This window comes from Strix uralensis, chromosome 1 (genome assembly GCF_047716275.1).
Source record: "Strix uralensis isolate ZFMK-TIS-50842 chromosome 1, bStrUra1, whole genome shotgun sequence".
In the NCBI taxonomy this organism is placed as follows: domain Eukaryota; kingdom Metazoa; phylum Chordata; class Aves; order Strigiformes; family Strigidae; genus Strix; species Strix uralensis.
This window is the reverse complement of record NC_133972.1, coordinates 43,036,986-43,061,516: the sequence shown is the minus strand read 5'-3', so window position 1 is coordinate 43,061,516 and position 24,531 is coordinate 43,036,986. Positions and strand designations below refer to the sequence as shown.

Below are 24,531 nucleotides of genomic sequence, written 5' to 3'. Positions count from 1 at the left end.
TGTATGTCAGTTATGCTGAAAACACACCAAAAAAAAAGTTATAGAGACTGAGAATTACATTGCTGCTTCTGGGAGGGCTGGAATTATTGTAGTCCTGACTCCTAGGGATTTTTCTCATTATTTATTGCAAAATCTGGCTGAAGGTTTTTCTACAGTTGGAAGCTTAGTTTCTCTCTGCACAGCTGCCTTGTCCATGAAATCTGTGAAGATGTAATAATTTTTGAGACATATAGCCTTGTGTTGTTTGGTTGAAATGAGTTGCTTGTTCCTCTTAGAAGACCAGACTGAAAGAGAGGGACTGTTGCCTGCGTTGTGTTGAACAAGGTTCTGTTTGTTTTTCTCATTCTTAATCTGGCCTGAAAATAGCTGGAAACTACTTCGGGGAAAATTTTAAACACTATCTCTTGACTGGGTTACAATGTTTAGAGAACTGCATATAATTCTCCAAATACCTAAATTTCAGAGACATTTTCATATTAGAGGAAGGACTGGGGAACACCAGCGCATCGGGTCCATTGACCTGGATTCGGTGAGTGCCGTAAGAAATTGAAGTCTTTTTCTTGCCACTTTGAATGGCCTCCAGACAGTCTGTGTCTTCCCTGTCTTCTGAAGTTAGAGGATTGAAAATCGAAAGTAGGGCAGGATTCTTCCTTTGGATACATGTGTATACTAGACTAAAAATTAAATGTAGATTCAAATTGTTAACTTTTGCTCCTAGAAGTATGAATTTTCAATACTTACACTATTTTATATGCAATCTTACCAAAACGAACATACAGTTTGACAGTTACCTAGAAGTAATTTCTAAAATGAGACTAGTAGTTTTACATCAAGAAGTTCAAAAGTTGTGCTGAATTTAACTGCCTCAAAGACTTTAAAAAAACAAAACAAAACAGCCTGGAAGTGGCACAATAACTTTGTGACAGGAGCTGTGGGAAGACCATTATAAATCCTTATTTTTCTTAAGGTCAGAACTTGTCTATAGAAAAACCGAAAAACACACCAAAGCCCCAAACAAATCAGTTCTGTACTATGAATACAAACTGAAAGTAGTGTTTCCACTGAAATTGGAAATTATGATTTGCAGATAAACATTTGCTTTCTCTTCATTTTTCACAGTCTTTTTTTGTTTACAGAACAGACTAAAAAAACCCTTTAAAAACAATTTACAAATCTGTTGACCTTTTCATATGGAGTGTGTAGACTTGTGAAGCCATATCCACCAAGTAGTTGTTAAAATCATGAGATATTTTTAAAGGAAATACTCAAAAGATATTCAGTGTTGTTAGACTGCTATCCTGAGTTATCACTTTCAGACTACATTAAAAAAGCAAGAAATGTGTAAAATTTGCTTGTAATCATTTGAAAATGCTGCAGTGATACATGTAGCCTAAAACTAGTCCTCGTTAATTTGCAACAAAGGTTTGATTTTTCAAACCTTTTCCAACTCCTAAAGGTAGAATGAAAAGTAAGGTAGACTAAATATTTGGGGTTTTCTCTTTTTATATGCTAAAAATTGTAATATTCTGAAATCTTCTGCAATGTCTAGTCTATACACTTAACCTGGTGTTTCTGATCTAGCTCAAGTACAATAGGGATAAAGGCAAAATAAATGAAATGGTGACAGGGAAGCTACAGACAGTATTTTAAAGAAAAGTCCTTAATGCAGCTCAACTTTTTTTTGTTACTGGAAAAGGAGTGAATTTAAACACCTTGAAGGAGTTGGTTCTCATTTTTGCAACATTAACTTAGGGAAAACTCCTGAATATTTTTGTATGAATAAAATGGGAAGTGTTTTCAGCTAGGCAATTTATTTGTGGCTGAGACATCAAATAAATTTCATGTAGCCAAATAACTAAAAAACAAAAATCTGACTAACCGTTCACTGTTTTTGAAGTACAAAAGTTAACTTACCTGTAAAGTGTTTCCTGGACCCATGCTAGCCAGTCCACCAAGGAGGTGTTACTAGGATATTGTAGGAAACCTATGTAATGGTTTTGGTTCTGATATTTTAATGAAACCAGTTTCAACAAAGTAGAAAACAATTCTCTTTCAGTATTTTTGTGCATATGTTTTGGGTGTCTTACCTTTTTTATTACAAACACTTATATTTTGTTGTGGTTACCTAAAAAAAATGAGGCAGTACATACAAAAGTTGTGCATTGCAAGTTTTACTAAACATGACTTTTATCCAAATTACGTATTATGACTTAATTTGCTGCACCTTCACTGTAATGAGATTGTTTTATTTCATGTGTTGTAGAGAAATGTACGTTCTTGGAGAGCCAGTGATCAACAGTTGATTGGTATTTTGTCTTGATGAAGGAAATTACATTTTTTTATAATTGTGTTAATGTAAATAATAATAATGATGATGAGAATAATAATAATAATAAAATTCTTATCCTTTCACTAAATACAGTATTTAACAGCTTCAGTAGTGATCAACTGATTAGCAGTATCTTGGTTTGTTAGGTTTTTTTAAAGTTAAGCATTGCAGTTGCTGTTTAGTACATCTGCAAACTTTCTGTAGATGGTCATTAAAAGTATCTACAGGAACCCGTGTGGTGTGTGTATGCTTGGGGGAGGGGTGGGTTTTGGTTTTGGTTTTTTATTCATAGAGGAACATTGATGTAGAAATCAAAAGCTCAGAGTAGAAAGAAAACACTTGTTTCCAGAATAGTGAAGACTTTTTTTTTTAAAAGTCTTTGAAAATTTGGAAGTAGTGTGGTTTGTTTTTATTGTGAAAACTCTCAGGAAGAACAATTCAGAGTCGGTGCCATTCTTCCCAGCTGAATGGCGCTTGGTTTGTGAAATGGAGCAGCTGCGGTAGTTTTAGCTTGGCTCACAAAACCATTTGCTTTTTAATCAAGAACTTCAGATTCTGTGGTGGTTGTTCATGATGGAGATGGCCAGCTATGCCCTGTGAGACAGCTGTAGTATAATTGAGACAGACTATGTGAAGCAAATATAAATGCTGGATGGATGTCTTAAAAGCAGAATATTCACTAAACTAACTGAATTTTTAAAAGGATGACAAGCATTGACACAGGCAAGAATTTACTACACGATGAAACATTTTATGTACAGTGATGTTCTTACATATATTGCATAAAACAGGCTTTAAGTCCTCAGCATTAGCATTCAAGTTATACAGTGCAATAATCCAGGTTTTGGTGAAGTGTGTATATAACTGCATAATGAGAAATGCCCCACTTTTCCAGAAACACTGTTACAAATACAGTTGAAGTCTCTTTCTTAAAATGTCTGGGATGCGTTGTTTGTGTGAATGTAGGTGTATATGTCACTTGATCATACATACGCTTATTTTAATAAAGATGCTTGTATTTTATCAAATGGAATAGAAGGCTACTGGAGGCACTGAGAGGAGCCATTAATCTTTGGTAGCAGTTATGGCTGTTACACATTTAGAAAAATTTTTTAAAGCAGGTAAGTATTAGAGAAATAAGTGCTCCATCTCTTATAATGTGAAACCTCAGACTGACAGTTTGTTTTAGAAGTATTTTTCTAAATAGCAGTTTGACTAAACCAAAAGTATCTTGTTTTACATCAAATTAAAAAGTGCTGCTCATATGTTTAGGAAAAAAAAAAAAGGTTGAGTTTTAACATTTTGTAGTAATTTTATAGTCACAGTTAATATGTATTTTGAACTTGGAGTGGCTAGTTGTATGTTTCATGCTGAACTATATTCATCTATATTCACTATATTCATATTCTTCATATATGTGACAAGTTTCTTATGGATTAATTATACAGATCAGAATGTTTCACTCTCCAGACAGGCTATTTCATGCTCTTGCCATCTTTTACATAAAGTTTAGCTTAACTTTTTAAAAAGACTTTTCCCAAGTTATATGAAGATTAAGGTGGCAGAATATGATGTTGCTCCTAGATGTTGTCCTTTGTTTTCAAACACTTTGTCCCATTTTATGTTTGCAGTGTGTGCAGTCTCAAGCCTCTTTGATGCTGACTAATTGGGGGGGGTGGGAAGACAATGTAAAAGGGTTAATCCGTTACACTGGTATTAATGAGTCAGCTGGATCCCTGCCATTCTCTCGTTTCTGGTTCACTTAGCACTGATTAGCACAAATGACACTTAGTTTTGTGGGAAGCAAGCTAGGAGGATGGTAGGTAATGCAGACCTCAGATGAGAACAGCCTGGTCTCAGGTTAATACAGGTAAATCAATCCATGCCATGTGGGTTGAGATAAGAAAATAATCCTGTTTTCCCGCTGGACCCCAGGGAACACTGAGAGTGTTGGAAGGGCTGGGATATTTTCAGCTCATATGTGGTAGATCAAAAGGTGGTCAGGTTGCTTGCTGAACTCCATTCTCTGATGCGCTGCTGGGGATTCGAGCTTTGGATATACTCACCTGCCACCCCTGTATTAGAAGGAAGATGGTGAAAGAAAGTAACGGTTTGCATGTCCGTGCAACTTAGAGCCCCTTTCTTAAATCTGAGACCTCTTGTGACAAAGTTTTGAAAAAGTCTGGTTGGATATTAATGCAGTGGTAATGTTTCTATGGTCGGTCCTGAGCTTTTAATTTGGGATTCAGGGACACTAATAAAGAGACACTAATTCCAGGATGTGTTGTATTTTCATTACTTTTGATTGCAACTATAACTGTAAATTGATCAAAGAAACAGATGGGGAGAAGGAAATCATGCTTCAGAACACACTCGCAGTCCAGTTACTTTTTACAATGTTTTTTATTAATTTAGAAATAAATTCAAGCAAGGCAAACTCAGAATCCCTCTCTTACACCTTCATTCAGCATTTACGCTGAAGTCCAGGTGCAGCTTCAACTCCTGTTGCCTGGTGCTTCTGGCATTGATCTTCCCATGGTTAAGGCAATGACCCCTGTTCCCACCTCATTCCTTCACTACAGGCATCATTTTACCTGCAGTGATGCCTACAAGGAAACACATGCAGGGTGACTGCAATATGGGATGGACCTCAGGCAAGTAGAGGGGGGTTGAAGTGTCTGTTGTGCCAGAGCATTTTCTTCCTCTCCAAATCTCTTCAGTTGCTGGGATGCTCTAAGAGTCATGCTCACATTCCATATCTGAAACTCTTCTTGCTGTAGCAAAGCTTTAGTTCTGATTGCATTTCAGAACAGCTGCCTAGGTTTGATCTACCCCTCGTGTTGGAGAATGGTGTAGAAATCATGGATTAGGTTGCTTATAGGAGTGTTTGACTTCAGATGTCTTCATTTGGGAGCAATTCTTCCAATTTAGTCACTGGAGAGAAAAATGCTTCCCTTCATGTGGAGCAGGTGTTTAACATAGGCACCTTCTGTTCACCTTTTGGGGAAGCCTGTAAGCAATAGCTGCAGGGGGAGCCTGATCTCCTAATTTAGGGATCTATGTTGGCCCCAAAACATTCTGTGCATTTGTACACCACAGCTACATTTTGACAAGCTCACAACAGGCACAGTCTTCTAACCTCCAAATGGCTTAGAAAGTTTGAGACCAGTTGTTTTTGAGGCCTTCGTTCCTAATTAATCCCTTTGGAGCAGGACAATAAAGCAAAGGAATTTTTTCTAACCACAAAAGATTTAAAGTTAAGTAATGTGGGTTATCTCAAAGGCAAAATCCTGTATGCTGTCTTCTCCCATGTCTGATCTTACTCATTTAAGAGTTGTTTGGCCAGTAGCAGTTTTGCAAAGTGAGGATTATCTGATTTTATCAGCTTGCTGCCACCCAAAAGCAAAGGTGCTACTTTCCTCCACTTCAGTGCATCTTACTTTGCTCCAGCTCTGGTGTTTGCTGGACTTTGTCAATTGGCTCAATTCCCAGAAAAAGATAGGCTAATAAGCGGAAAGTCTGATGTTTGTCAGAGTCAGTGCAAGGGCAGGGCCTTCGAGTGAGCGGAACAGGAATTCCCCTCTTCAGTGGTGGTGAGTGATTAGATCAGCTTGATCAACTTGCGTGGTCTCACACAACATCACCTTTATCCAGGCAACAATTAAAGATGACTGATCATCTTGCATGCAGAAATGGTTGCTCTGTTGAGAAAATCACCCTGTCTTAGGCTAGCTCTGTATGTAGCTGGGCTGATCTTTTGCCCTTCTGAAGAGGGGCCAGTTCCTTCATCCCACTTCAGACTCTACACTCTTGCCACTTTATTTTTCTGCAATTTTGTGTACTTTCTTCTGGCTTAGTGTTGTGCCGATCTAGTAAGGTGAATTGGTTCAAAGGGGTTGAGTGATGGAGCCAGGTAAGGTAAGAGTGAAGACAGAAATGGGAGGTATGAATGGAAACACATCCTAGGGCATTCATGAGCTGCTCAATTGCCTCTTAGTGTCTCATCACTCAGTACTATTCAGACACCTGATAGGGAGCCAGGTCTGCTTACTGAGGTGAGAGCAAAGTCAGCCAACAGAAACAGTTCTGGATTAGAGAGCTGAGTGGACACCCTGAGGAGCCAGACTAGCCTCAGAATGGATGGAGGGAATGGCAGGAGCAAACAGCTCAGAGCAGAGAGGAAAGATGGGTCCACAGATTTGACAGCATTGAGTTGTTCTGACGGCAACCATGTACACTATCTGTCCTGCTATGGTGCTTGTGTGTGTAACCTCTAGGCACTAAGCCTGTCATCCTTACCTCTTCTCAAAGAAGTCAAAGGAGATACGAAATCAGTTGTCTTCCAGACAGAGGCCGTGTCTTTGAGGAAGAAAGGGGTGTCATTTTGTGTTCATGGTGCTGGATTTTTTTTCCTTCTAGTTTTTCTGCACATAGGCTGCATAATGATTGTGGGCAGATCACAGTGTGAGGATTTTAGGTTCTGAATATAGGACACATTAAAGAGCACACATTAAAGCAGTAACTGCATCATGGAAACTGAATTCTCTCTTGTTTTGTGAAAAATCATTAATTTACCGTAGCGGCTGCCTATCAGATACAGGAGTTCAGGTCTTTGTGACCTAGAATTTCATCTGCCAATTTTCAACTAGTTGAATAGGTATCTGGTAACACAGCCCTTTGTGTATGGGACGGATTGGTTTGTTAGCTTGTTTTATAGGGAGACAGCAGGGTGACGTTGTTGGTTGGTCTGTGCTTTTTTCTGAGTACTGAGTTCAAAATGGATGTGGTAAGGAGTATGGCTAGAAATAGGAAAGAATATCAGTATGACTGTTTCAGGTCTCATCTTTGCAAAATTCCTCATGTTCAGGGTTCAGGTAAATGCATCTTAAACAGAAATTATAAAAATTGCATGACCTTACCTACTTTTTTACTACTATACCCACAAGAAATTAAATACTTGGATGGATTCTTTGCATTGACCAAGTAAGATTTCAGATTTTTCATAAAATTAATTTGCCCATGGTAATTTTTAAAGCCATTTTATGGAAATCCTGAAAGAGCCGTCATCCAGACTAACGCTGTTTGTTTCTCAAGGGGGCTTCTTGAACACAGCAATTCAGCTTAGTGTCGTGGGTGTTCACTTATCTGATTTCCTGGGGCTGACAAAGTAAAAATGAATACAAGTTTCTCATGAGGAGAAAGCAAAAGACAGAAAACTAGTTGCACTGTTGACCCCTTAGGAAGAAAAGGAAGAAAACTAAAAATACATATTAATCTCTATCTTCCCATGGCCTACTGATAATAACAAAGACGCGCATTTCCTAATATAATAAATCGTTTGCTTCTTTTGGTATGTTTAAGAATTTCATCATGTTTTTGATATGTGAGTGCTAGCACACCTTTGAAACTTTCCATGCTGATTTGTATAACGTCTAGAGTGGAGACTACATTTAGATCCGAAATACTGCCTTCTGTTTTTTCACGATGGAAAGCAAGACTAGTGCTATGAGAGGGTATATTTCCACAGGACAGCTGAGCCACCTAACTGTCTGAAGAATGGGTCATCCTGCTTCTTGCTCCTGGAAGCAGGATTACTTTCCATCACCTGTGTGCCAGCTCTCCCAGCTCATTTGATGTCTTTGATTTAGCTCACTAAACTGGCAGAAAACTAACCCAGCAAGAAAGGGAATATGCATTTATCTTTTTTTAACCAGTTCAGTGAGCTCAGGTGGCTTGCAAGATCTTAGGAGACTCTGGGAGCCACTACAAAGGAACCAGCGGGAGCACCAGGGCTGAGGGGAGAGGCAGGACTGCTCCTTTTGGCAGCACTGAGCTGTTAGGCTGACTCAGCCTTGTGAAAACTCACCCTTAGGTAATAATGTTCACACTACAGGTTGACTGACAGTTCTTCAAATAGTAGCCAGAAGGGAGTTACCAGATAGGCGCAGTTTGTTTTTGTAGGGTGGCCCTGTCTGTTTTCGGTGTGTTGTGTTTTGAAACAGATACTCATTCTATTCTAATTGTGTTACTGCATGAAAATATTCTTCAGAAAAATTACATGTGCGGGGTAGACCTGTCTGGGAACTTGACATTGAGCAAGTGGGTAAGGAGCCACAGAACTTGGAAAAATTTGTATTTCGGCCTCTGGGACAATCTGCCTGTTGGATTTTTGGGAATTCAGAAACCTTTGTGTTTCTGATCTGGTGAACATTGCAAGCTCAAAAGCCCGAGACAGCTTTCATCTTTGAATATCATGAAGTTTTTCTTAGATCTGGTGGCCCCTGTTAACGTAGCTGACACATCACCATGGATCTTGAGTGCCCATAAGCCTGGAGTTCTTGAAACCCTGGCTGCAGAGTTGGAAACCCACCGCAGCTCACCCTGACGGCTCCCCAAGGCCTCTGGGCAAGTGGGTGGTTGCCATCTCAAGAAACAAGAAATGCTCTTTTTGAAAACGGCCTGTCTGCTTTTGTGCTCTTGAAGCTGGCGTGAATCCTATGTGGGTGTTTTGTTTTTGGTTTTTTGACAAATTGAAATGTTTTCATTTGAGCTAGAAAATGCCATTACTGTTGAGTTTAGGGAAGGGACTGATGTACAGTGTAGGCATAACTTGGCTTAAGTGATCGTAGCCCTCAGGACAGTTCCACACCATTAACAGCTGATGATAAAAGTTACAGCCGACTATGACCTTTCTTCATGTTCTCCATGTATGAGAAGAATATGGTACAAAGTCCCGGCAGAATTTAATATGTTTTTTAAGAATTGCTCAAGTACTGCACAATTATTTTTTTTTTTTTGCTTTGCTTTGTGGACAGTGTTAATGATACTTTTTGGTGTACATGCAAGTGTTTGGACACTTCAGTGAAAGATGCAGCCAAAAACATATGAGCTGGACTTTTATATCTGTTGCCCTTGTATCTTTGTAAATGGATATTTTAACATGGTGGGGCTTTTTTAAACTTTGTAAACTAAGTTTCTCTGTTCAGAAATTCTCATTCACCTCTTTTCTCCCCAAAATAACCTCTGCCCTGCTCTTTGGATACTTTTAAAGAAGTCTGCTACTGCTAGTGCTTTTCTGTGCTGATACTTCAATTTTTTTCCTACCAGATCTCCACTACTATGTTTGTGTAACATGAAAATGCAAATGAAGGATCAAACAATGGTTAGAAAGGTTTTAATATACTGTAGCCAGAAATACTAAAAATCTGTGAATATTTAATGCTATTTGTCTTATTGCCTTTAAATTCAAGCGATAATATGTTGAAGTGAACATTTCCATGTTGTTTACACACAAGTCAAAAGTAAACCAGAAGTTCCATAATGTAGTTTCTTCTTCAAAGCTGGCTTTAAAGTTCCTAGAAATATTAAACCAGCTTAAATCACCAAAATAATCAGAAAATAACACTTTAATCCTAGTTGATCCACATTATTGACCTATGTGCTCTAATAAATAAATAAATAAATAAATAATTTAGTCCTTTAATCGTCTGTGTGGAGCTGGTTATTCATTTTGTGAATGAATAACTTTTGTGAAAAAAAGCTACCGTGCTTTTTTTCTGCCATTTCTGAGGAGAGGTTAAATGGATTTATGTTTTATTTTTTGAGGAGACTGCCTACTTCTTAACCTGTTTTGCTTGGCTGATTTTTGGTTTTAGATCCCTTTCCTAAGTCTGAGGTAGATCAGAAGATGGTAGTAATATAATGGAATTAACAGTGTAAATCAAAAGTAATATTTCAAGGAGTTTTGGAAGCAGAGATATTTTGTTTGCTTTATTGAATTGTTTGTTGAGACTGCTTTTGGATGTAGGTTTTCCTTTCTTTAATATTCAGAACCTTTGCATAACAATTTTAGGTATGTTTATAAACTTGTTACTACACAAAATCCAAACAGAGAGTTTATACTTCTTTTTAGAGGAAAACAAAATATGCTGTATTCAGAAATACTCTGCAAGCATGTGTCAAAAATGCAAAAGCAACAGAGGATGTACCATAAGGTTTTCTGCTCAGAATTGACATTATATAGTCACAGTGACATAAGATTGCCAGGCTGCTATCTAGGAAATAACTTTCAGAAAAATACAGGGAGAGAAGCTTTTTGAGCCGCCGTATTTGTAAGTCTTCTGATGGAAACTTAGAATTTGTGATTTAACTTCCTTCATCAGGTATATTGGTGCCTGTATGTCACACAGGCACATAAAAGCCGTGTATCAGTGTATCTATGTAACTTCGTGTGTGGTGTTTATATTTTAAACGAATTCTGCTTAACGTGGCTTCAGAATGGAGTGGGGACTTCCATGCCTCTGAGAGGATAGTAGCACTCTAAGTATCATTGATAATGATCATTACTTTGGAGAAGATTTCTTATAATTATGTCACATAAAACACTCACTTAAATGAGTGTTCTGTCTTATGCATTAATTCTTCTCCCACAAAGTACTAACTCAGCTTTCTGCTACTTTCAGAGTTTCTAGAAGATGTGACAAAAAGAGTTCTTAATAACTAACATGAATGTTGTAGGCAGCTGCTCACACAGGAAGGCTAGTTATTGGGATGAGGTGGTATATGATCATCTGCTCATCACAGTGCATCCCACAGCAGCTAGTGGGACAGAGGTGTAAGTGGCCCTAATTGGGTAGACTGAGTGACTGATTTATAGATTTTTCTGTGTAATGTAAACCACAGAATTCATTATGTAAAAATTATTTCTTCATTATGTAAAAATTATTTCTTGTTTAAACATACCTGAAATGCTATCAAGATAGAATAAAACATGGCCTTCCCTGGAACAGGAAAAATGATGACGTTCCATTTCTCAAGGACCTCCTTGAAGATCTCCTAGTCCTTCTACCCCGTTACAATAGCTCTGGCTATTTCTCTGCATTATTATAGTGGCCTCCCTTGCCTTCATTCCCAGTGACCAACCGCAGCAATATTTGCCAATTGACCTGCTAGCAGGCCAAGAACAGAGAACAAGGGGTTTTTCCTTCAGCTGGGGCATTACTCCTGGTCTCTTTTTACTACCCAGTTGCAGATGATTATATTCTGTAAACATCTCTTAAGTCTTCCATCTCTGTGCCTGTTTCAACCACATTTGACAATGTTTTCCTGCGTTATCAGGGACAGAAGATTGGACATGTAAATCTAATTCCTTAGGAAACCAGCTTAAATATGCATTATTTGTTTTCTAACATAATTTGCATTTATGTAGCAAGCTTCATATGCAAATATTAGACTATCAGCTCCTCAATTTTTGGCAGGCAAATAATATTAATGCATGCTGGACCTACTGACATTCAAGTTACACAGTGTAACCAAGAGACTGAGCAGGCAGACCACACTGCAGATTTTTAAGTGCTAGGAAAATCTCTGTCCTTGTGAAAGCTGTTTTCATTCTGGACAGGATTGCCTTTAGAACCACATCACAAATAAAACAGGAGGAGGAGAGTCCTAATCTCATAGTTAAGTGAGGATAGTGAAATAATCTTAATTTCATAGTGAAATGTTGGATGTTATAATATTTACCTTTTGAACAACACCTGAGCCTGTGATCTGAGATAGGTTTTATAGGTTGGTCTAACTAGTGACAAGAAAATGATACTGCTGAAAAGTGTTTAAGAGAAGGTTGCTTGCCAGCAGTACTCTGTGTGAGCTGTACTATTGTCTTCAACTGAGTTTGTTGTTGTTACCAATGTTTCCCCAAAGCCTTTTACTGCTCATCAGGAACTGAAGAGGTAAAGTGTTTCATTGTTTTGAGATTAAACTTTTTATCATCCTTCCAAGCAAAATAAGAAAACTCAGGAAGGATTGTGAAGGTCACGAATTTCATATTCTCATCAAAGGTAAAGAAGACAAAGGCAAGAGAAACAGAACAAATAAAGGCAAATAATATTGTCTTATCTCCCTCCCTTGGAAGAGCAAAAAAGGATCTAGTGGGAGACTGTAACCATGGAAAAAAATCTATCTCGCAAACTGCTGCTTCTTTTGCACTTGTTGCATACCAGAGCATCCATATAGCAATGTTGGATTGATTATGCTAAGTGTAGACACCTTTCACTACCCAGGAAGCAGATCTGAGAGTGAAGTGGAAAGGAAGGAGATTCTATAAATTAACACTAAACTTCTCCAAACATCTGCAGATTTAAGGGACTTGTTTTATTCTTAACCTTAAAATAACATACTCATTCTGTGGGGTGATTGAGTTGGCCTAGATAACCATGACAATAAGATAACACTCTGATTATGTAAACAATAAATATATATAAAAAAAAAGAGATAATCAATTGATAAAACTTTTCTTTTTCAAAAAAGTAGTTTAAATGGTTTACTTACCTAGAAAAGTATGATTCATTTGGGCTTGGAAGGTTGCATTTGTTTTGATATGAAGAGGAGGGTCTTAACTGGCAGATGAAGTGAATGACAGGAAGATTTAAAGGTTCTCTAGGAATGTCAAGAACAGTGACTTAATGCATGTGGAGACTGGCCTATGGCATCTAATCTATGCCTTACAGGCAGTTTTGTAGATTTTTTTTTTTTAAGGACAATGTTCATGATAAATACTAACATATAATAGATATGCTGGGGGCTTATCCGCAGAACAGTATCAGTTGAGCAAAGGAAGAGTAGTGAATAGTTTTAAGGTTCTCCCTGAGGCATTGGCACACACGCTCAGATAAGCATGATTGTTGGGTCAGAAGACTTAGAGGACATGCACTTCTCCTGAGTAGCTTTTGTTTTCAACTTCTTTCTTATAAACTGATTGAACATGTCATAAGCCCTTACTTAGTACAGGTTGTACTATGTTGGTTGCTTCAGTACTAAGGCTGTATTGAGTAGCTGATAAATCATGTTGCCTGCTCATTCTGATAGCAAAACTAGGTAAGAAAGGTGTGGCAGCATCTAGGGTAATGAAATCTAGAATGGGATTTCCAAATAGCAAAAAGGAAAAGTGAGATTTACTGAAAGATATGCTGTGGTGAGAGGGTTCAGTGTTTTTGTGGGCTAGTGAGGCTAGTATGCACTAGAAAGGCTAGTATGCACATATAATGGAGGAGAAAGTACTTGCATGGATGCATCACACCAGTAAATCAGAATGAGATTGATCTTCAGCATTTCTTTATGCTTGACATGAAAGTATCGTAAATTAAAACCAAAATAACGCTTCATCATTGGTGATCCTGGCTAATGGATGAAACAATTCTACAGCTTTCTTTGAACATGACAGTGGACCTGGAGGTAACAAATAGTAGAGGAATAGATATAACTGAGAGACAAGAGAGGCTGTGGAATCTCCATCTTTGGAGACTTAAAATTAATCTGGGACAAGCACCTGAGGAACATAGTTTCACTTTGAAGTTAGCCCTGTGCTGAACTGGAGGTTGGACTACTGTGACCTCTAGGGATTCCTTCCAACCAAAATGTTGCTATGAAACTTTGGCTTTTGACTCATCAGCTTTCTGAAGGAGTTGGGCACCTCTTAAAAGAAAGCCGTATAAATGGGGGTTGGGGGAGCTGAAATGATTTAGCCTCAGTGAAGTGGTTGGAGATGGAGTTGGATTTAAACTCTAAGGGTCCTTTGTTTTAGGATCCAGAAAAGCTTTGAAAGAAGTCAAACTTTTAAGAAGTTGGAAATACGAAAAAGGACAGAAATAAAAAGCTTTTTGCCATCTTAAAAGTAGATAGATCTGGGATACTACAGGAGCCTCTAATCCTCTCATACTGTTTTTCCATATTCCTAAAAGTTCTCATTTGGGGAAAAAAGGTTTCTGTAGGTTTAAATCTGTGGTTTTGCTGTGATCTTGATAGTGGGATGCAGGTTGAGAAGACCCTAACAGAATTGTTTAGGAAAATGGAGACCCTATATTAAGATCACCTGCAGAAGGATGGGATACCAAAATGAAACTCAGTGGCAATGTGGAGTGCCATTCCCGTAATCTTCAGTGGCATGTGCTGTAGTTGGATTTGTTATTCCTCTTTATTGGGAAAGGACTGAACCTTGTTGCTTCATGTCTGTAAATGCAAAAACATTCAGGATAATGTTTACCTTGTTACAGTTTCCCCCCTCCCTTTTACAAGTTTGAAGAAGTCAGTCTTTCAGGGTTCTCAGTCTGAAGGGTTTATATAGATTTTTCTCATGGTTCATCAGGATATTTAGAGAAGATACTGGTAAGTTCTACTCCCAGTCAAAGATTTATTTGTAGGACCCCTTAATACCCAGCTATAAAAACACTCTTGAAACTCAGTATAAGGCTGCCAAAGACTTACCATGTGCCTCCTTAGGCTAACACAGACCTCTGCCTTAGCATGAGCTTACACAGACTTCCTTCTCATTCACCCTTATGCAGCATAAACTCTTAAACTCTTGTTTTGATGAAAGTTGCAGCTGTGAAGAATCTTTTTGCTGATATATTGGATTTTTAGGGGGTATTATTAGCTTGTTGAAATGAAACTGCTGTCGATACGAAAAGCTTTAATATGAAACCAGGATGAGGTGACTTGAAACTAGGATGACTTCATTGTTTTGCCAACTATACATATTCTTATAAGGTTATTATGTCTTGGCCATGTGCACATGGAAGCTAATGAGGATTAATGTGTAGGTTTTATAGCACTAGTGCTAGACAGAATGGTAGTCCCACTTTTAAGAAAAGAGAAGAACCACCTATCCATCAATGTCCCATCTCTCCCATTGAAGAGGGCAGCAACTGGCCATTGTCTTATTTGATTCAGATGGATCATTGAGTGGTCTGTTAATCACCATTGGGAACTATCAAATTGCTTACTGTTTATTATATTTTGCTATAATTGTATACAGTCCATTCAGGGAGCGTGAACTAGATGGTCTTTAAAGATCCTTTCCAACCCAAACCATTTTGTGATTCTATGCTCATTAGCAAAAATTTCTAAAGTTCTTCCCTCTGTCTTCTGTGAATTGTCTCGATCCCATAAAACTAGCACAATTTTGTGTTCTGAGTACTGCTATTAGTGTTCCCTGGTACCACCCCACTGCAGTCTTCAACTCACTCATTGGGTGGGAATTGGCTGGTAAACATATTTTACTGATATTCTGTATTGGCAGCTCAGCACTCTTCTTTGGTACTAAATGTAGGTATGGATTCTTCTTGAAAGGAACCAGGGCAACTGAGATGAGGCTTGAGGATGGAAATGGCAGTGAGGAGAACAGCAGCCACTTGATATCCATTGCTGATTGCCCATCTCCTGTATGCACAAAGAAAGGAAAATAACTTTTTGCTAATAAGTTTGCAGGGGTGCTGGAAGTAAATGGAAGCTGTCAGACCCTGGCAGTGAGTGCTGGAGAAGCAATCAGCTCTGGGGAGAGACTGAGCAGAAACACACTTCACCATTGCTGAAGGAGCTGGAGGCTGAGAGGCTGAGAGAAGAGCAGGACTCAGAAAAGTGATACTGTCAAACCCTTTTTCACAGAAGCACAATTGTAAGGACTCCTGAGACTCAGGTATTCAGAGGGAAGAGGGAATTACAGTACTTAAATATCTCCGTAGATTGAAAGCGCTGGCACTATTGGTGGACTGTTAGCTTATTCTGGAGCAGAGTGACTTAAAATTGGTGTGTCTGGCCTCTCTTTCTTCCTTATCTCAGGGAGAGAGGGGAAGATTTATGAGTAAGAAAGAGGGGCAAGAAACTGCAGTAAAAACTTGATGCTTCCACAGAGTCAGCCTCTCCAGCCTACTAATCCTCTCCTAAAACTTTTTGTCTTTTTGCTTTCAAATAGAAGCCAGAATACTCTTTGTTCTTGCCATTTCTGTGCAGGGTAAAAAAGATAATGACAGGCAACAAAGAGTTAAGCAACTAACTAAAGTATAATGGAAAATAGCTGTGTTCCTCTTGAAGCTGAAGTTGACATTTGAAAATCCATGTGTTTGGTAGCTAGTTACTGCTTGCTGTGTTGCGAATGTTTCACTGTCTCACAGGATTCTTGCACAGACCAGGTCAAATGGCAATCTAAGTTACAGAAGACTCAAAAATATATTTACAATTGGTTTTAATTTTTTAAACTGAGGGTGGGATAGACTTTAAATGCTGTCTGTTGATCAAGAGACTACACAGCTTGAGGATAACAAAATGCTGGAAGAGGAAAGAGTATAAATAGAAACACCACTTCCTTGTTGAGTAGAAGCCAAACTTGTGGTTGAACCTTTCTATATGAGAGTTTGCTGAGGTCCAGATAGGCAGCTGAATGCAGATTTCTGAAGAAACCAAAAATTCTGAGGTCTGAGGGGGGACGTACGTACATACTGAAGACTGGACTGGGTGTTTCCTGTGCAACACCTGGCTGCAGTTCTTGGAAAATGAAGGTACCGGTAGAACTTGGAGAATGTTGGTCTAAGTCCAGCACCAACTCAGTGAAAGGAGAAACGTATGTCTGACCTTTGAGTGCAACACCATTTATTTGGGCCTGGAAGAGGCTTAATATAATTTAAAAACAGCCTCCTGAGACCGAAGATTTGAAATATGGGCTTATCTGGACAGTAGTGTAAATATGTCTACTTCCCTCCTTTCAAACTTGAAAATATTTTTCCATTGATAAGTAAGAGAATATTTTATAGCAATAAGCATGCTTATTTTTTTCCTGATAAATTTTCCCAGTAATGTCCTGCATATTACAGATTATGCTGCTAACGTGTAAACCATATTATGCTGCATGGAGCGCCCTTCATTTCTAATTCTTATAGTCTCTAAATAGTACATGACATTTTTAGATATATTACTTAGATTATTTTATAATAGAAGTTTTCTGACTAAAACTTTGCATAATGCTTTTAAACCAAGGGATATATTAGCCGGAATCTAATTGTTTTGTAAAATGAATTTTGTCTGTTATCTCTTAGTTAAAATACAGCTTTAAACTTGCTGTAGTTCAAACATTAATTGAAGAAATCTTATGGCCTATATTTATACAGGAGGTTAGGCTAGATGATTGCAGTGGTCCCTCTGGCCTTATCTATGAACATATTTGCAGTTCAGTTCTGATGAAAGACCTTTTTGGGGAGTGGTGGTGGATATTTGGTAGCTCTTCCTACTAAGGTTATGTGTTTGTGATTTTTTTCAGAGCCAGAGTTCAGTTGCTTCATTTGGAAAAATTGTAATTATATACCTGTTTACGTCAGGATTGTGTTAAGGGAAATGGTTTGGGTTTGGGGTTTTTTTCAGGGTGTTGGTGGGGAGGAGTGGTTTAGTTGTTTATTTTTTTCCCCCAGTCAAAAACTATCAACCAGAATGTGTAACGTGCTCAAAAGAACTCACATTAGTTCCTGCTCCCAAAGGTCTGTGCTCTCATGGGATGTCTCTCTATTCAGTGTTTACCTTCAACTACCTTCCTAATATGTAGGTAGATGGGCAGAGGAGATTGCAGGCTTGCAGTGAAGAGAAAAAGCCAGATCAGAGGGAAGCATTTGAAAGGCTGAGCCTGAAGAGAGAAGAAAAGCTATGACTTCCAGTTAAGGCAAGAGATTAGAATTTAGGTCAATGGGAAACATGGCAAGCTGAACAACAAAAATTCAGGGGTGGCTAAACAAGATGGGTCAGCTCTGGCAAGCTTGATAAGATTGGGAACTGGTGGAGCCAGGGAGGTATGTGAGAATTAATACATTATTTTGGCTAGTAGAAATAAGGATGAGTAATCTGTTTGGATATTTGAGATAGGAACCGGTGAAAGAAGTACACATAAAATACTGATTTCTCTGGAGAACTATTCTATCCTAGTGGACATCTTGGGCAGCTTGCTGTGCAGCTGCTTGTAGCTGTTTTAACTCCATTAGCTCAAATAATAACAGTTGATACAAAGATTCATGGCATATCCTTGCAGGACCATATGCCTGAAAATTTGGTAAGAGGTTGGGATTTTCCCATTTGCTTTTTTTTTTTTTTTAGCAAAGAAGAGCTCTGCATTAAAGTTCAGATTACAAAGGCAATTTGAGTTTTGAAACACTATAGATTTTGCTACATTTTGGCCTCCTTAAGAACTTATGACTTCTGGGAGTTGAATGTCAAAGTTCTAAGTCAAAAAATTTCATTTCTGTCCAAATTAGCTGTTCTGATTATTCCTTTCCTGTGAACATTTTTACATTTTTGACCTTTTGGTCTTGATTTCACACAAAGGTATGTTTTCATCTTAAGAAAAACTAATCACAGGAAAAAAGTATATTCTGGATAGCATTAACACACATGAATTTGGTCTTTTTTTTTGCATATAAAAACTTCCAAGTGCTTTCTCAGGAATGGTATGTAAAGACAAAGAGTAAGAAATTGGTTCCTGTGTTTCTTAAATCTCCAGTGTAACTCTCTGTCAGTATGTTCATGCATACATCCAACTTTACCCAATATGCATCATCTCAGTGGCTTCAATTAGCTGTCCCTTTGCTACTGACTGGCGATGCAGCTCTTCCCTTACACACTTGATGAGTCTTTGTCCAGCTCGCTGCAGTCTGCTTGCATGTTCACAAGTCTCCATGCAGCCAGCATAAGTTCCCTTGACAAATCTGGATTTTAGGGAAGAGTATCCTGTAGAGTCTTTCCTCCTGCATCCTTCATGGAGTGTAGGACTAGAAGGGAATACTAAAGGTCATTCATCTTTCTTGTCTTGGCAGGATTGAAACCATTTGTGACAGATGTTTCTTCAACCTACCTCTGAAATCTTTTGGAGATGGACCACTGTTTTGAGAGACCATTTCCTTAGGTTGTTTCAAGTGCTTAAGTAGTGTTACTCTTGGAGAAACTGATTTAGCCTAAATTTGGTACATTTTAAACTTGTTTGCACTCTCATCCACAGCAAACATACCAAAAATATGTCTTAGTGTCCTCTTTATATATCTGTTAACCATTTTCATGCCTCTTCAAGGTTTTGCGATGTTTCATTGCAGAGCACGTTTACAAGACCTCTAATAATTTTTCTTTGAAGGCCTCTATTTCATTACAAATGTAAACTAATGGTTTGACAAAATTTATTTTCATGGCTGTTACTTACCTCATTGTCTTATAGGTGCTTACAAATTTTGTTTTTTACAGTATTGTGGGGTGGAATTGAAGATTAACTGACTCCCCATCTCCTTTGGTCTCGCCTCTTTTTTTTTTTTTTTTTTTTTTTTTAAGAGCTGGTGCAAATACAAGTGCTTTTGAGTATTTTGTGTAGAGAATTACTAGTTTACTGAGAAACATTTTTCAACTCCAGAAAAGATCTTGAAAAGTGTAGACATTAATGGAATTATAGACATTAATGACCTATAACAAAGATAATTTATTGATGATTCTCAAAATACACTGTTAGGAATAATACTTGGGGATTAAAAAGCGTGCCTGATGACTAAATATTACTGCTTGTTTTCATAAGTTACTTTACCAAATATTGCATTGTACCCAGGGGACGTGACCAGTCAGTCCTTGGGGTCCGATGACCACATGGAGCAAGCATGTGTGGACCTGTGTGTCATTGGTTTCCAGGCTAACGGGGCATGGGCAGAAGCTGGCTGCCATTCCTGATGGCTTCTGCCAGGTATGGCGGCTCTAACTAAACTGCTGGAGAACATGGAACAGAACAGCCAAAACCACAGGTTTAGCAAAGGAGTTGAACTACAGTAACTTGAACCCTTTCATTTAGAATTGTTGCTGCAGGACTCTTTAAGGATACAGACTTTCAAAATACTGCATTACACAAAGCAGTGCCAGTTCAAATAAAAATAAAACCAGGATTATGTGGCTAAATCTTTCACCTTCCTAAGTTGTCTCCTCTTACAAACTGTTTACTGAGTAGCACTAACAGCAGAAGGTGATAATCCACAAAATCTTTACAACTTCTTGTACACCCTCCCACTGAAAAAGAAGATTGTAAAAGATAGGCTAGGTGGATATTTGTTTTACAATATCTGAGAAACAAATGCTGTTTTTTTTTTTTGTTTTACTGCCTCTGCCTTTTTAATAAAATTAATAATGTACCTTCGGTCTTTAAAAAAAAAATAAATACTCTTGTCTCTAGTTTATTGCTGCCTATCTTAGATTGGTTTCAGCTGCAGCTTTTGGGATAAACTGAATCATGTCTCCTCAGTAAAATCCCAGACAGAGGTAGCCACGACTGTGTAATGGGAGGAGGTTAATGCCCAACCTGCTAAGTAGTCATTGTCCTGGTATGGTCAAACCCAGGCAATTTCTCTCAGTATGCTGTGTCTCTCTTTCAGCACTCATGCAAGATATCCTCTGTATAGGAAACGAGGTTACAAATGAGGATAGAGTAACGGTGCACATGTCCTCCTAGCCTGACATGGGACTGAGATGTGGCGGATGCGTGCGCCTGGTATCGCCTTCGCAACAGATACTCATACTGCTGTCTCCTTTGTTTGACACTTTGCCACTACTAGAACTTAATGGTCCTAAAGTGTGCAAAAATAGGGGCCCTGCTTTTTTTCTTTCTCTCTTTTTCCTCTGAATTTTTCCTTTAAGCTAATTGACACAGGGTTTTGCAGACCATTCTCAACATTTTTCCTTGTGTTCAAAGTTGTAAAATATAAATGTGGCAACAGAGTTCTCCCTTTCCCAGGGAATTGTATAATTTGATTTTAGGAAGACTCAAGACTTCTTCTTATTCTGCATAAAATATGAAGGATTTCAGTGATTTAATAGATTGATTTTTTTTTTTTTTTTTTTTTTAACTTTGCTAGGTGACACAATTGATGATCAAAGTAGAGAGTCAAAGGATAAAACTTCTTTTCCGGAGACCAGACCAATGTACAACCAACCTCCACAGGTAGGAAACTATTTCCTTACACACACATGATGAAACTTCCATAGCAGCTCATTTAAGAAGCATGAATGACCTGCAGGAGAAGGTTTCAACGCATTCACGTCCTCCACAGACTGAGTGCCTACTCAGCCTTCCTTGTCATCTATCATAAAAGAAGCACTGCTAGTAATTAGATGGCAATATTATCAAGGCCGCTGATATTGATTTGAAAAAGAAATAGTGAGAAGGCTGGGCTGTATGGTATTGCTGAGTATCTTATTTTTATACTTGAGATGTGCAGGCATGAAGCTAGCTAGAATGTTAATGCATAGAAGCATTAGCGTGGTGAGTAGTGATGGAAGATGTCAAACATTTCTGTAAGTCATTTATTTCCACAGCTACCATTATAAGTAACATGTTGTAAATATGTGAGTATAACAGACTGTCTTCATTGTGTGTTTGCTTTCTGTTTCAGTACTGTGTGACTGTAAATCTGGACTTCTTTTTCTTCATCTGGTTTATTTAGTATTTAATCCATGTATACCAACGAGGGCTTTTCAGAATATTTCTGCATAAGATGTACACGTATTTTCTTCTCTGCCTCCTCTGAAAATGTTTCTGCAATGAGTATGAGCCTGTTTTCCATTGCCATATGGCAATGGAAGTTTTAGATGTTTACTTTGAGACCTTTTGCTTGGACTGTTTGTGCTTTTGTGGTGTTTTGGGGCTTTTTCTTAACCTATACTTTCTCATATCTAGCTTTGGAACTAACTGTGTCTCTGTCTGTCTCTCCTCAATGCCATTTTAATATTTATTACTGTTAAGTCCCTTCGTATATCAGAGGTATGTATGATAATGTGGCATCTTTAAGAGTGGTCAACATGTGTGTATAATCTGTAGTCTTTTTTAATTTCAAATTAAAAACTATGTCTGATACAGAAATCTTTAATTCATCATAAGTAATAAGTGATTTGCTTTCTGATAATGTGGAAGTATGATTAGTTACAATTAATCACAAAATCTTAGTCTAACTTCTGGATCCATGCACATCTGAGCTGGCGTGTTTTGCAACTGAGGTCCTGCAGTTTTGAGGCAGTATAATGCACTGATGTTGTGGTTACCTACTGCACAGACATAATTTCCCTTAATGTGATGTTCTTGCTAGGTATTGTGAACTGCCAGTTACTGTAGCATCAGTGGTTTGTTCAATTCTGTGGAATTTCAGTAAAATAGGAACCTGTGTAGATTTTAAGTGTTTATGAGTTAGAGGAAAGAAGGAAGGTTTTCAAAATAACACAGCAGATATTACAGTGAAAACAAAACAGATTTATTTTAACCTTTCTATTAAGAGGCTTATATGTCACAAAAATACTTGTATGACCTGGCTTGTGACAACAACACTTAAATTAAGATACAGCATTTGGTAGTATCTAAGTTACTAATTCTAGTCTGGATTTCAGTATTTGGACTTCATGTTTACTTGGAGAAATTATCAATTTCTCAAATTAAATAGAGTAACTGAGAATCATGGAAATTACATGGATAATTCTGGCCATTAGGAAAGCAATATTCCTATTTGCAGTCATGAGTATATTTTTATAAACTTGTGGGAGAACTCTTCCAATTTAACAAAACTGGAAATCATTGCCTGACATATTCAATATGTCATTGAGACATAGAACATTAATTGAAATAATAAACTTGTTAGCATTAAAACAAGAATAGTTCATAAACATAGTACAGTATGTTAAAAGATACTTGTTAGACTGCAAAGTAGTATTAGATATTTGTCATGCAGAGTTGAACAGAAGAGCGTTTAGTTCTTCAATTGCATCTTTCAATTGCTGGAAACTTGCTTTTATTTTAAAATATAAACTATTTCACAACTTATCAGATGTAGACTTTGTAGAACATGGAAAGTGCTTTTAGAAATGTGATTTAAAGAAGAATGAAGTAATATTTGTTCATGGGTCAATTCCTTATTCAAAAGGAAAATGAGGTTGAGTCTGATTTTTTGAAGAAAGTATCTTCTGGAGTATTTTTTGGTAACTGTTGTCATCTTTGGAATTTCCCATTTACTTAGATACTGTTGGATTTGTTTGCTGGACTGAATTCTCAAGTACATATTTTTGTATAATCATGCATAAATTATATAAACTAATGCATAAATAAAAGCTTACACCCAGATCATCTCGCTGCAACTAGCAACATGTAACAGAACCTCTTATAACAACTTCCATACCCACAGTCTGCATTATTTGAAGAGGTTTTGATATTGCATGCATATTAGAGGAACTGCAGATACTTAGAAACTTGTTCTCAAAGGCCAACTTTAGTCCAGACATTTCATCTTCTGCTGCAGGGAGTGGAAACAGAAGCTCCTGCTTTGAACAATCCCATGTGGAGTATCCACTTCGTCTCCACAAGTACAGATGAAGGTTTGGGAGGGTCATCTCCTGATGCCAAGTCAGTCCTAGGGAGATGCATTGTCCGGCCGGGTAATGAGTGCTCTGGGCCTCATCAAGCATGTACGATCCTGCTGAAGTTGCTTCAGGCTCATGAACTAAAAGTCATACACACATTTAAGTGCTTTTCTGGATTGAGGCCAAAATGCTTAGCGCTGTGCGTGGCCGAGAACTTAAATTAATCTCTTTGTGACTGTGAAATACAAAGCTTCTAATTTTAACTGCAACATCATCATAACAGAGATATTACAGTTTTATTTTTTCATGCTTATGAGTTTTCCATTATTATAGTACAATTTCCAGATAATTCAATCTTTATCTGCTTTCACTGGGAATTTAAGGTTATAGAAAAGAACAGAATGAAAAGGTTAGTTTTGATACATGAAGAGTGCTGGAAACCATAGTAATGTGATGGGGTTATTTTTGATAATGAGCTATTCCATTGGTAAAGCAAATTAGTGCAACCATGTATTTTTGTCCTACTGTGAGAGCAATTATGTAGCATATCTATTAGGAGACATAAAAAATATTTTTGACAGATGGTATAGCTGTGAATTAGGATTTATGAAGATTATTGTATGTCTGGTGTCCAGGACACCTGGGATTATTAAATTGATGCAAGAAACAACAACAACAAATTACATTTCCAGTAATAGCTGCAGTGTTTTGTATCTCCCTACTGTCACCTTAAGAAGCAGCTTGTGTTTATTTGATATTGCACTTTTTAATAATCCAACATGTGCTCTTTAGCCAACAGATGTCAGCAGATTTAATGGCTGAAAACTGTATCACTAAGTGTATTAAAATAAACTTTCAAAAATGAGAGCCATCTTTAGATTGTAAATTAAGATTTTTCTCTTGCTGTGTGGGGTTTTATTTGGTTTTCTTTATAGTCCTATTTCTCCCTCAAATACTTAATAGCTATTGCCTTCTATCTAAGGAGCTTGTTATAAGTTTTCTATGGCAAGAGAGAATCTCCCAAGGGATTGCTT

General features: G+C 37.7%; 1 protein-coding gene across 2 annotated transcripts in view; it reads left to right on the top strand.

Annotated features, from left to right (window-relative positions):
- The window catches only part of UMAD1 (UBAP1-MVB12-associated (UMA) domain containing 1), an 85,208-nt gene that overhangs the window by 44,009 nt on the left and 16,668 nt on the right, over nt 1-24,531 (top strand). For both annotated transcript variants that reach the window (XM_074863753.1, XM_074863763.1), the window contains exon 3: nt 21,013-21,098. In XM_074863753.1, the coding sequence (XP_074719854.1) occupies nt 21,013-21,098 (86 nt within the window). The remainder of the gene's footprint in view (nt 1-21,012; nt 21,099-24,531) is intronic.